Genomic DNA, 13,945 nt, shown 5'->3' on the forward strand with positions numbered 1-13,945 from the left:
GCCATGGGCAGCAGAGTTTTGGATAAGCACAAGAACAAGTCAGGTGAAAGTTAGGGGCCAGCCCCAGTAATGCACTGAATAGAGTTTACAAAGATATTGGGCTGAATTTTTCAGATCACAGAGTTTTGCAACTCATCACCCAAAGGATCAGTGGAGAATGCATCCCCACATTTCATGCCATTTAATGTTTCATAGAGTGCTAATTAGCTGGAGATGGGATTTCTGTCCCTCACTTGGGTGGAGGTCCCAACTAACAGAGCTGCCAGCTAATCTGATTGGTCAGTTGCTCTCTAATCCCAGCAGCACCACCAGGAGCAGTGAGCCCTGCTGGGATTACAACCAGTCCCCAAAGTCAAAGTGCTGGAACCTCAGGACCAGGTTGGTGCAGGGTCTTCTGGCGAGGACAGCATCGGAGAACCAAGGGGGAGGGGAGAAGTGGTGAGGGGAGCTTAATGGCAAGTTCTGGTGCAGAGGGGTAGAGGCGGGGCAGAATCTGGAAAAGGGCCAGTGAAGGAGGCACCCTCTGCCTCTTTCCTGCCCGGGGCCTGGGTAGATTTACCTGCTGGGCTTCTTCGCTGGCCCTGCCCTCCTCCCAATGGCCAAAAAATGAGGGCTGGTCGTGAAGCAGCCCTTCCGTGACTGATAATTGGCCTAGCCCTCTCCTGCCCCTTGTAAAATGGCAGACAGGTCGGAGACAGGTGGGCAGACAGCAGGAAGGCCACCTGGGGAATTTTACAGGCCTCTCCGCCTATAAACCTGCGGTGGGCTAATGTAAAAATCTACCCATTGTCTGAGATTCCAACCACAATCTCTGTTGCTGACCAACCATTTCCATTTCTCTCCTGTCAACTTTGTAAAGCTGAGCTAGGTAATTTGCTGCCTTAGTTCTGTGTTTGACCCCGAGGTGAGCTTTTGTGGAATTCTCCCAACCTCCCTCCGTGCCTTTGAGAATAATAACCATTTGTATTTATACAGAACTTTAACATATGTGCTAACATATGTCTTTTTTTTAAAAAAGACATACAAGCAAAATCTGGCTGAGAATGTAAAGTAAGCATTTTCTGGAAAATTCCTTTGTGGATTATACTTGACTGACAGGTCCAGAGAAAACTTGGAATGTTGCACCTGAAAAGGTGAAAGGAAGAGATAAAATTCAAAGGACTGAACTTTAATCTCCTGTAGTTGTGGAGACAATGGAGACTGATTGCCATATCTCAGTAAAACATCCAAAACCATCTGCTGTTTATCTCAGAATGTGAAATAAATGTGATCTAATCAACAATAGGACTGATTTGTATATTTTTTTAACCTTTATTTCTGGACTCACTTCTTATTTCTGATCTGTGTGTTTGTGTGTTGTGTTTTTATTATTTGTTCTCAGGTTTTTAGTAACTGTTAAACTTACTCTTTCTTTGGTTCAAGAAAGCCTGGTTAAATTGGCTCCTTCTAAAACCTAAATACAATTGGACTGAGAAAAGGTACCCATGGGGGAAGAGATCACTTTCAAATAACCCTTGTTGCGACCAGCCGAGGGGGTTGAAAAAAGGAGGGAAGCCAGCTCATTCCTTTTCACCCAGGGGCATAACAAAATTGGGGTCCCATTTGGGAAATTGACAATTTGGGGTATCTCATCCGGGACCATATCAAATTTGGGGATGTCGCCTGGGGACCAGTCATAACAAGTAAAAGAAAATATGACACTTTTACAAGATGAAAACCAAAAGAGTAGTTCATGTGTTGGGCTCATGGTAAAAGAACTGTTGCTGCAGGCCCAATAAAGGATGGAGTCTTTTTCTACTGTTGAATTGTAGTACAGGTGATTTCAAAAAGTCAGAGGTCAGGATTATTGCAGGAATCCCTTGAAGAGATGAATGTTCAACAAGTCACCACGTTAGGCACTTGTGGTTTGCATACCAGGAGATCCAATTTCTTTACAGGTGCACTTGGAGTTTTGGAATCAGGCTGGGTGGCTCTTTTAAGATGTACAGCCTCCAGGTTTTCACAGGCAAAAAAAACACAGCCTGCAGCTCCTGTCTCTCTTAGTGTTTGCTTTAGACTGGCCAGGCCTTTCTGGGTCTTCTGATAAAAACTCATTGGGCTGAAATTTTGGGATGTTGAAGGGCAGGTGCACACAGGTGCGCTTCCGATTTGCGCCATGATTGGGGGCGCGGCGCCAATTTATGTGGGTGGGCCAATTAAGGCCCGCCCAGCATGATGTTTACACAGAAGCACTGAGTGCTTTCTGTGTGAGCGGGGGGAATCACAAAACTGAGAGTGCGCTCTTTCACGCATGCGCACGAAAGAGCACATTCATCTCCCTGAGGCTAAGTGCAGCCTCAGAGATTGGCTGTAAATGTCAAAAATAGAAAAATAGAAAAATGAAATTTCCCTAACATGTCCCCTCTTGTGACAATGTCACATGAGTTGGGGCATGTCCATAATTTTGACAAAAACTTTATTAAATTTTTTTTTAAAGCTGCATGAAGCCCCCTCCTGCCCGTGGATGGGGTTTCATGCTTTTTCCAATTCACGATGGGTTGGATGGGCAGGTCCTTTAATTACTTAATAGTCTCTGTCAATGGTCCCACCTTCCTGAAAATTTAAATGGGGCGTGGTGACATCGGGAGATCGCCCCGACGTCACCGTGTGTCATTTTACACATTGGTGAGCGGGCCCCGTCCCTGCTCAGTGACGCATTAAATCCTGCCCACTATTTCCAGCTGTTTTCAGGCACATGACCAAAACTGGTATTGTCCACCATGGATTGCTTCATTGAAAGCTATTGTTTTACAATGGAGATAACGGATGCGTTCTTCACACTTGCTCAGGATGAATTATTTTTTGCCCAGCTCTCATTGTTTGGGTTCCAACTCAGAGGCATGGGCCTGAATTTTCAATCCTGGGTCGGGAGCGCAGAGTCAGAACAATTCCAGGCTCTTCAAACCTGACCTGGAGATAAGTGCTCTAAACATTTGGATTTTTGATCTGGGGGTGCTAGAGTGGGTGAAAAGTGAAAATGGGAATCATGGAGGTTGACCCTGGAAAGAATTCACAGGCTGCTGGAGATGGAGGTGGTCTGGTGCTCTGGCACAACAAAAACAACCCTCATCTCTCACACTTTCTCACACTCTCACACACTCCCTATACCCCATCCATGCCCAGCCATGCCACCTGATCTCCCCTGCCCACTCCCACATGGCCCCTCATAAAGTTATTGTCAAACTATTACAGCTCCCACAATCAATAGTGTCTCATACCCACTCTGCCACCCTATTTCCCCCATGACTCTCCACCATTGTCCCTCATACCTTCCATGGCAACTTATGCCCCCCACACACCCTCCCATAGCTCTTTATTGCCACTATGACAACTTAGTGCTAACTCATGATAACTCATGATCCCATCCACCATGCTTTGCCCTTGCACATATCATGCCAACTCACCCAGTATCCACCATGGGCAGACCAAAGGAACAGTGCTGAGATTAAATGCAATTCTTAAGTGTCTATTGAGCAATTCACAATTTTAAATAAAACACTGTCATTGATTAAAAACTCATTGGCTATATTTAACTTGCTTTATTACCCTATAAAAACAATTATTTGCATTTATAGTCACACTTCAAAGAGTTTAAAGCCACTTGGAACTATCAAACAAACTGTGGATTGACAGGTACACCACTGTGAGAATGATATATTGTGAAATAAGTCATGTAGCACTAATCCTATAATGGTAGCCCTCAGTTTTATGTCAACATACTTTGTGAAATAACAAGCACAGATTTTTGTAATGCTGCAGATAGTTTTTTTTTCTCAAATATTTAAAGTGCAGGATATTTAAATTCCTTGACAGCTAGACAGTCCTCTCTACAGCTCTCTTGACAGCTTTCTTGATAGTTCTGATGATCTTGGTAGCTTGAGTGAATCTAAGCTCATTTTATGCATATTCATATCCACTTTTCACAATCCAAAAGGGTACCTATCTCTCCCAAAAGGCACCTGAGCTCTCCCAAAGATGTCCCAGGACACCTACCTCTCCAAGGAACTCTGGCAGTGTTAGGCCTTCTCGTACCAAGTCTAAAGTGCACAAGCCATGTTTTGGACATCCCAGTAGCCAAATTTAGATCTAACTGAGGCAGCTATACTTTAATATGTACAGTTGCCTCCATGAATCACGGATTTGCAATTTAGAATATGCCACCCCTTTCCACTCCCATTGCAAAAATGGTGTGGGCCGGTTTGGGGTAAGAACCTCCAGACTCATGATCTTCTGCCATTTCACTATGTTGGAGAGACGCTCCGTATACACAAAAATGTAGGCCATGGAGGCTGGACTTGTATTTTGGGTATATTTCCAAACAATAGCAAGCGTAAATTCCTTGGGTAGTATTAACCTGGGTGTGTCCATTCAAAGGTGAGGCCCCCACCCTTGATTAATCAAGACAGAAATTTCCAGAAAGTTTGAGGCAGAAATTGCAAAAGTCACATGACCTCAGCACCTTGCTTGTTGCAAATTTGTAGTATGATTTTTCCCTTTCATAAAAACATATTGACTCTCTTTGGTTACATTATAGTTTTTAAAAGGTCCTGCTGCAACTTCTATACTATTGGAATCCAACATTTTTCCAATGACAGATGTTAGGCTAACTGGCCCACAGTTTCCTGATTTCTGTTTCCTCCTTTCTTGAATAGGGCCATGAAAATTTGTGGTTGTCCAATCTGCTCAAACCTTGCAGGGGAATTTTGAAAGGCTACAACTAATGCATTCACTATCTCTGCAGCCACTTATTTTAAGGCCCCAGGATGCAAGCCATTTCCAGATCTAAAATATACTAGTTTGTTCCACAACAAGCTCTGAGAAACTATCCCAAGGTGCACTCTATAAACTTATCCTCAAAGTTACCTTTGTCAATTTGTTTTGTTTAATCTATATGAAGATTAAAGTTGCCCGCAATTATTGAAATACCTTTTCCACAAGCCTCCAATGTTTCTTGATTTATAATTTGCCCATCAGTATGTCTACTATTAGGGGGGTATAGCCTATTCCCATTAGTGGCTGATTTCCCTTGCTATTTCTTACCTCCAGACAAATTAATTATGCATCTGGATCTTGTGAGTTAAGGTCATTTCTCACTATTGTACTGAGCTCATCCTTTATTAACAGAGCTACCCCATCTCTTATTACTTTCTACTTGTTTCTCTGAAATTTCAAATGGGTTCTAGCCTTCATCACCTTGCATTGTCATATCTGTAATGACTACCAGATCAGTGTCTCATGCACTCTGACCTCTATCTCATCAACTTAGATGATGCTGTGGTTGTGCAACAAGCACCTATTAAACTATTATGAATTTACATTCGATGTGATCCCAAATGGGATTAATAAGTGCATGAAATGCTTAACAGAGTGAATGGAAGACTTCATATCTACATCTTCTCAAGCATCACAATGTATCTCAAATTGACGTATTCACTGTGTTTAATAGTTACATAAGACCCTTTGATGAATACACAGTACTGGTTTTGAATGCCAGATTTAGCAAAGAGGATATGAGCAAGCTCGAAAGTGTTTGGATATGAGCACTGAAACTGATCCTACATAACGCAAAGCAAAGCTACTCTGGCACAATCAAGCAACTGAATATGTGTTCCCTTGCTGAAAGGCAGTAAAAGCTTTGTCTGGACTTTGCTTGAAAACTCTTGAATCCCACAGCCCATTGCCACTAACTCTTGTCACAACCACACAAAGTGAATGTGCAATGGAATTAAGGAGAAAAGACACCACAAATAAGATATAGAATGGATTGATTATGATATAGCCCAATCCCCTACTTAGTAAATTCATAAATAGTATATAGATGATTGAGAATTTAACAAACTCAACCTGACAATATACGATCCCTGGACTTCATTACAAATGTAGAGTGCAGTAGGTTTTTCACTTTTATTCTGTAAATTAAGGAGATCTGCATTTTGTAATGTTTTGTAATTACTTGTATACTGAAATGTTCATAATTGTGCAATCATATTATTATTTTATACTTTATTTTTTTTTAATTTATCTTTGTTTTAATGATTGTAACTATGTTATGAATTATGGTCACTTGTTTTATTTGTATCATCATCACAATTCAGCACCTGCCGCCATGAAGATATTTCAATAAACCAATCAGCTATTTATCTATCCATTTATTTCTATTTACACCATCAACTCATCGATCTTGTTACGAATGCTATGAGCATTCAGATAAAGAGCCTTTAATTTCTTCCAGTTATCATTTTCCCTACTCTGACCCTAAATTATTTTTGTGAGCTTTGTCCATATCACCAAACTGCGCTCATGGTTTATTCTATTTAACATTCTAAATTAACCCTCACTGGAATCTTCCCACGCATGACTTCCAGGACATAAGCATCACGCCTGCTTTACTGCCCTTACCAAGATGGCATTCATTGTGGGTCAAACTGAAAGTGAGCAGAAGTAGCACAATAAGGACCTTCTGGCTTTAAAGTGACATTCCTTGTGCTTAAACTGCTCCAGAGCCCAATTTTGTATCCTCTATTTCTTACTCTTTAAAAGATATCAAGGTATTTCCTTACCTGGCACAAGGTAGAGCCCTCAGCTTGAACAACTCTCACAATGGCAATAATGGGGATCCACATAATGCAGAAGATTATCATACACCAGCCAAGTGCTGTTGCCCAGACAGGGTACTCAACAGACCCATATGTTGGTGGGGTGAATGTTGCTAATGACCAGATTAAGAGTGTCTGAATGAAATAAATGCATAAAACCAGGTCAAATGCTGAACAAGAGATTGTCTGCCGTTTGATTATTTTCAGTTAAAGTCACTAAAAGATGTAACATCTCCTTACTGCCAGCAAACACGGAGAGATAAAAATCCAACACGCTCTCCACCACAGCCAGAAGAGCCAATTCCTTTCCCCAATCATCATCTCAATATCCTTGATGAATCTGTTTACCCCTGTGAACAGCAAGAAAGCAGAGACACAATCACTTGGTTTGACCTGTCTTGAAGGCAGCTTCTTCGCTGTAGAGGTTCATCTCGTACTGGGTGTCATTAATGAACGGGTTAAATCAGGGAAGGGATCACTCAGGATTTCACACAGGATGAGTGAATTGTTCCCTGTCACTGACCTGATAACCTATGAAAGTAAAATTTTTGTACAAATCCCAAAGAGTTCACTCTAGGGAAGGCTCATGTTTCAGATCTGTGTTGAGATGGACAGGCCCCTGTTATCAGGATGGGGAGGATGGGCAATCCAAGTGAGTCTTTTGTCAGGAGTTGAAGAATATTAAATGGATCCCAGGAGATAATAAGAAACATCATGGACACACTCAGGCTGGACCTGTCCTGTTGTTCCATCTGCCTTGATGGTTGGGACAAACTGGAAACTGACTGAGTCGAGATGGTTAACAGTTACGCAACTCAGGGTGAAGATGTTTGAACAACACCCCCATCAGAAATTAGCAGGAAAATGGCTGCAGCAAAATTTATCCCAACAACAACCAGCTGTAACCCGGCAAGAACAAGGGGATCATGACCAAAGAATGCTGAAGGCACTGTCTGTCTCATGTTGGCTTTTGGAACCAAATGGGAAATGTCTTTGACAATTAAGGATAGCATTTGAATTCTCATCATTCACAGATACAAAGAACAATCTACACCACATCACCTAATTCAGTTAACTTGATTTTTGAACGAAACCTGAAGGTCCACTAAAGTATCTTTAAATATAATTCCTTTATTTTGATTCAGTTTTTTTCCTGTTTTACTTACCATAGATCCAGCTTAGACCAATGAGCTCCAACAGAGCTATTATAATGAGAACCCATCCAGCACAGAAATGATCCACTAAATTTAACCAGTAAATCCCAGCCTTAAATTAAATGGAAAGTTAGAAAATATTACATGGGAAAATCATAACACTCTAACATTCAAAATAAGAGATTAAAGGGATTCGAGAAAATAACACTGGCACTCATTTACAGAACGCCCAATTCTAACTTGTCTGCTCAATTTTTCCTTATTCTTTTAAGTTCTGAAATCAACTGTGTAGCTCTTCTCCAGACCCATTCAAATGCGGAATGACCTTTTTGAAAAAAAGCTACCAAAATTGCCTTCAGTACTTGAGGTGTCATCTCACTAGGGCCAAATACAGCTATGGATTTAGAAGTTATGACCAGTCCTGTACATTATAATGATCCTTGACCCTTGAAAAAGTTTTTGGTAAGATTTGTTTGGACACCAATAATGTTTTTTTTAAAGTAGACAAAGTTTGAGATTTAAGACACTTGCTCTGTGAATAAAACCACAAGATTCCCTGGGTTTTGAAAATAACAAAAATAAACTTTAATATACAAAGTCAGAAAGATAAAATAATTTATAATATCTACTTTATAGGCTAACATTCAGGGTAAGCATGAGGTACATGTGAATTAACAAGCAAACTGTGGTCGAACATACTATACCACACAGCAAATGACAGATGTGACCAGATGTCCAGGGATGACTCAGCAACACACACACAGATGCCATTAACATTGTGAGTGAACCATTCTCACTGAAGCTGTTTCTCTTACGAGCAATTCCAGTCTAAACCTTCGAAGGTCTAACTTGGGAATTCTCTCTGAAAGTCACTCCAACTTGGATGGCACCAACAATGGCCCACCTCGCAGGATTTCAATCTCATCTCCCAAGATTCTGTCCCCCTGGAATCCTGAGTAGTCAAACTCCAACAACTCACATGCACAATTTCAGCTCTTTGGCTTGTGCTGAGCAGAATACTACTGCTCCAAAGCAGTACCTTTGCCCCAGTGGCCTGCAGCATGGACTCATCAATCTTCGGCTGCCTTCTTGGATCTTCAGGGCTTGTCCTGAGCCCTCTTCACTCAAAGTCTGCACCCCACAGCCCTTTTCCTGTTTGGAACTTGTTGTTCTGCTCCTTTCTTTTTAACTGAACTAGGAACTCTCTGTGCTCCTACCCCCTCTCTGGGTGTCTTCTTTTGGAACCTCTCCTTATTCTCTCTCCTTTTGAGACATTTCCCTTTCCAGATGCCCTATCCCCTGCCTGGGACTCTTCTTCTCTCTGCGCTCTCGGTCACCTGGTCCAGGTTTTGATGGGCCCAAAGAACGAAAAAATACCAATTTGTGTATGTGCAGCCTGCTCCCAGTCTATGCATGTGCAAATGCTAGTAAGCCCATCAGGAGTTGAAGTGCTTGACCTCCACTCTAAAGTTCAGTTTTAATAACTGTTTCCTTGGAGGAAAAAAAGTTTCATTACAGTGAATGTTTCCTTACAATGGCTTTATAATTTCTTTACAAGTACTTAACATCACAAACTTCTAATAAACAGCTCATTACATACTTAACAGAAAACTTTTTCATTTGGTTTCACAATTGCACATCTTGTATTATAAAGGTACAAAGGCTGAACCAAAACAAAAGTCAGTATATGTGACAGGTAGGATTAGCAGGATTTAAACATTAAAGAATAATCACAACTCAAAGCTTGTGCTTTTTATCTTATGCACGTCCTTTAACTCAGCAAAGAATGTTTCATTGAATTCCACAGCCCAATTGCCATCCTTTTTGTCAGCAGCAGGTGTAACCCCATTTGTACTCAAACATTGTGAAACCTCATACTGAGACAATAGGCCAAAATGTGCACCAACAATTCATTTCTCCTCTGACTGAAACCTCTTTTAATTGGTTCAAAGATGTTATTGAGATACTTTTATGTTCACACAAATGGTTTTGGTATCCTTGCTTGATTTGGTCTGTGAACATTTTAAGATATAACAGTTTCTCCTGATCCCATTCCAAATGGGTTTTATTTCATTCTTTTTGAGCAATGTCAACCGCTTCCTCACTCTGAAATGGCTGAGCAACCCATTCAGTTGTATCAAACTGCTATGAAGTCTCTAGGGAATGAAACCAGACGAGCCTCTCGGCATCAACTTAGGCACTGGAAAACCCAACAGCAAACTTACCTGCAAATTCCCCCTTACTGACAGTCAAGCAACAGCCATCATCACAGGATCATACCTTACAGATAATGTCCCAGGCACCACCATCACCATCCCTGGGTATGTCCTGTCTCACCGGCAAGACAGGCCCAGCAGAGGTGGTGGCACAGTGGTATAGAGTAGGGAAGAAGTTGCCCTGGGAGTCCGCAACATTGTCTCTGGACCCAATGAAATCTCGTGGCATCAGGTCAAACACGGGCAAGGAAACCTCCAGTTGATTACCACATACTGTCCTGCTTCAGCTGATGAATAGTACTCCTCCATGTTGAACACCACTTGGAGGAAGCACTGAAAGTGGCAAGGGCACAGAATGTACTCTGGGTGAGTGACTTCAATGTCCATCACAAGAGTGGCCCCAGTAGCACCACTATTGACGGAGCTGGCTAAAGCCTAAAGGACATAACTGTTAGACTGGGGCTGCAGCAGGTGCTGAGGGAACTAACAAGTGGGGAAAACATACTTGATCTCATTCTCACCAATCTACTTCCATGACAGTATCGGTTGGAGTGACCACTCCACAATCCTTGTGGAGTCAAAGTCCCATCTTCACTTGGAGGATACCCTTCACCATGTTGTGTAGCACTACCACAATGCTAAATGGGATAGATTTGGAACAGATCTAGCAACTCAAAACTGTTCATCCATGAGGTGCGGTGGGCCATCAGCAGAATTGTATAAAACCACAATCTGTAACCTCATGGCCCTGTAAATCCCCCACTCTACCATTGCCACCAAGACAGGAGATCAACCCTGGTTCAAGGAAGAGTGCAGGAGAGCATGCTAAGAACAGCACCAGGCATACCTAGAAATGAGGTGTCAACCTAGTGAAGCTACATCTCAGGATTACATGCGTGCCAAACAGCAAAAGCAGCATGCCCTAGACAGAGCTAAGCGATTCCACAACCAATGGATCAGATCTAAGCTCTGCAGTCCTGTCACATCCATTTGTGAATGGCGGTGGACAATTAAACAACCCACTGGAGGAGGTGCTCCAGATCACAGCAAAAGATAAGGCTGAAGCATTTGCAACAATCTTCAGTCAGGAGTGCCAAGTGGATGATCCATCTTGCACTCCTCCGGAGGTCCCCAGCATCACAGATACTAGTATTCAGCCAATTCGATTCACTCCACGTGACATCACAAAACAGCTTAACACATTGGAGGCTAGAAAATTGCCCAGACATCCTGTATACAAAAGGAAGGACAAATCCAACCCGGCCAATTACCACCCCATCAGTCTACTCTCCATCATCAGTAAAGTAATGGAAGGGGTCATTAACAGTGCTATCAAGCTGCACTTGCTTAGCAATAACCCATTCACTGACACTTAGTTTGAGTTCTGCCAGGGCCACTCAGCTTCTGACCTCATCACAGCCCTGGTACAAACTTGGACAAAAGAGATTTTTTTAATTCATTCATGGAATATGGGCTTCACTGGCTGGGTCAGCATTTATTACCCATCCCTAGTAGCCCTTGGGAAGGTAGAGCTGAGCTGTCTTCTTGGACAGCTGCAGTCCATGTGGTGTAGGTACACCCACAGTGCTGATGGGCTAGGGAGTTCCAGAATTTTGACCCAGCGACAGTGAAGGAATGGCAATATATTTCCAAGTCAGGATGGTGAGTGACTCGAGGGGGAACTTGCAGCTGGTGGTGTTGCCATATATTTGCCATCCTTGCTCTTCTAGATGGTAGTGGTCGTGGGTTTGGAAAGTGCTGCCTAAGGAGCCTTGGTGAATTCCTGCAGTGCACCTTGTAGATGGTACACACTGCTGCCACTGTGCATTGGTGGTGGAGTGGGTGAATGTTTGTGGGTGTGGTGCCAATCAAGTGGGCTGCTTTTCCCTGGATGATGTGAAGCTTCTTGAGTGTTGTTGGAGTTGCTCTCATCCAGGCCAGTGCGGAGTATTCCATCACATGCCTGACTTGTGCCTTGTAAATGGTGGACAGGCTTTGAGGAGTCAGGAGGTGAGTTACTCGCCGCAGGATTCCTAGCCTCTGACCTACTCTTGTAGCCCCAGTATTTATACGGCTAGTCCAGTTCACTTTCTGGTCAATGGTAACCCCAGGATGTTGATAGAGAGGATTCAGTGAATGTAATGCCTTTGAATGTCAAGGGGCGATGGTTAGTTCCTCTCTTGTTGAAGATGGTTACTGCCTGGCACTTGTATGGCGTGAATGTTACTTGACGCTTGTCAGCTCAAGCCTGAATATTGTCCAGGTCTTTCTGCATTTGGACAAAAAAGTTGAACTCCAGAGGTGAAGTGGGAATGATTGCACTTGACATCAAGTCAGTATTTGGCCGAGTGTTGCATCAAGGAGCCCAAGAGCCAAGAGCCCTAGAGTCAATGGGAATTAAGGGGAAAATTCTTCACTGGTTTGAGTCATACCGAGCACCAAGGAAGGTGGTTGTGGCTGTTGGAGGTCAGTCATCTCAGCTCCAGGACATCACTGCAGTAGATCCTTAGGGTAGTGTGCTGGGCCCAACCATCTTCAGATGCTTCATCAATGACCTTTCTTCCATCATAAGTTCAAAAGTGGGGATGTTTACTGATGCAACTCCTCAGATACTGAAGCAGTCTAAGTCCAAATGTAGCAAGACCTGGATTATATCCAGGCTTGGGCTGACAAGCGGCAAATAACTTTCACACCATACAAGTGCCAGGCAATGACCATCTCCAACAAGAAAGAATCTAACCACTGCTCCATGACATTCAATGGCACTACCATCACTGAATACCTCACCAACAACATCCTGGAGGTTACCATTGATCAGAAACTGAACTAGACTAGCCATATAAATACTGTGGGAACACAAGCAGGCCACAGGATCCTGCAGCAAGCAACTCACCTCCTGACTTCCCAAAGCCTGTCCACCATCCAAAAGGCACAAGTCAGGAGTGTGATGGAATACTCTCCACTTGCCTGGATGAGTGCAGCTCCCACAATACTCAAGAAATTTGACACCATCCAGGACAAAGCAGCCCACTTGATTGGCACCTCATTCACAAACATTCACTCCCTTCACCACTGACGCATAGTGATAGCAGTGTGTAGCATCGATAAGAATTCACCAAGGTTCCATAGACCTTCCAAACCCATGACCATTACCATCTAGAAAGACAAGGGCAACAGACACATGGGAACACCACCACCTGGAAGTTCCCCTCCAAGTCACATACCATCCTGATGTCGCTGGGTCAAAATCCTGGAACTCCCTCCTTAACAGCATGCCAAAATGAACTGGACCAGCCATATAGATACTGTGGTTACAAGAGCAGATCAGGGAATGACAATTCTCTGTTGAATACCTCATCTCCTGACTCCCCAAAGCCTGTCATCCATCTACAAGGCACAAGTCAGAAGTTTGATGGGATACTCTCCTCTTGGCTGGATGAGTGCAGCTGCAAAAATACTCAAGAAGCTTGACACCATCCAGGACAAAGCAACCTACTTGATTTGCACCCCAATCCACCACCCTAAACATTCACTCCCTCCACCACTGATGCACAGTGGAAGCAGTCTGTACCATCTACAGGATGCACAGCAGGAACTCACCAAGGCTCCTTAGGCAGCACCTACAAAAACCACTACCATCTAGAAAGACAAGGGCAGCAGACACATGGGAACACCACCACCTGAAGTTCCCCTCCAAGTTACACTCCACCCTGACTTGGAAATATATCACTGTTCTTTCACTGTCGCTGAGTCGAAGTCCTGGAGCTTCCTCCGTAACAACACTGTGGGCGTACTTCAACCACATGGACTGCAGCAGTTCAAGAAGGCAGCTCACCGGCACCCACAGAGATGAGCAATAAATGCTGGGCTCTCCAACAATGCCCACATCCCATGAATGAATAAAGGAAAACTCTAGATTTTTCTTTTTCTTATTAATACT

The 13,945-nt window shown here is 43.1% G+C and overlaps 1 protein-coding gene across 1 annotated transcript in view; it reads right to left on the minus strand.

The window, feature by feature from the left end:
- LOC121282472 (sodium- and chloride-dependent neutral and basic amino acid transporter B(0+)-like) overlaps window positions 1-13,945 on the minus strand; it is a 145,331-nt gene that overhangs the window by 6,672 nt on the left and 124,714 nt on the right. Inside the window, exons 13-15 of the mRNA XM_041196175.1 lie at window positions 7,802-7,901; window positions 6,876-6,985; window positions 6,600-6,770 (exon numbers count right to left, since the gene is read on the minus strand). Coding sequence (XP_041052109.1) covers window positions 6,600-6,770; window positions 6,876-6,985; window positions 7,802-7,901 — 381 coding nt within the window. The remainder of the gene's footprint in view (window positions 1-6,599; window positions 6,771-6,875; window positions 6,986-7,801; window positions 7,902-13,945) is intronic.

Source organism: Carcharodon carcharias, chromosome 9, assembly GCF_017639515.1.
Source record: "Carcharodon carcharias isolate sCarCar2 chromosome 9, sCarCar2.pri, whole genome shotgun sequence".
NCBI classification, from domain to species: Eukaryota; Metazoa; Chordata; class Chondrichthyes; order Lamniformes; family Lamnidae; genus Carcharodon; species Carcharodon carcharias.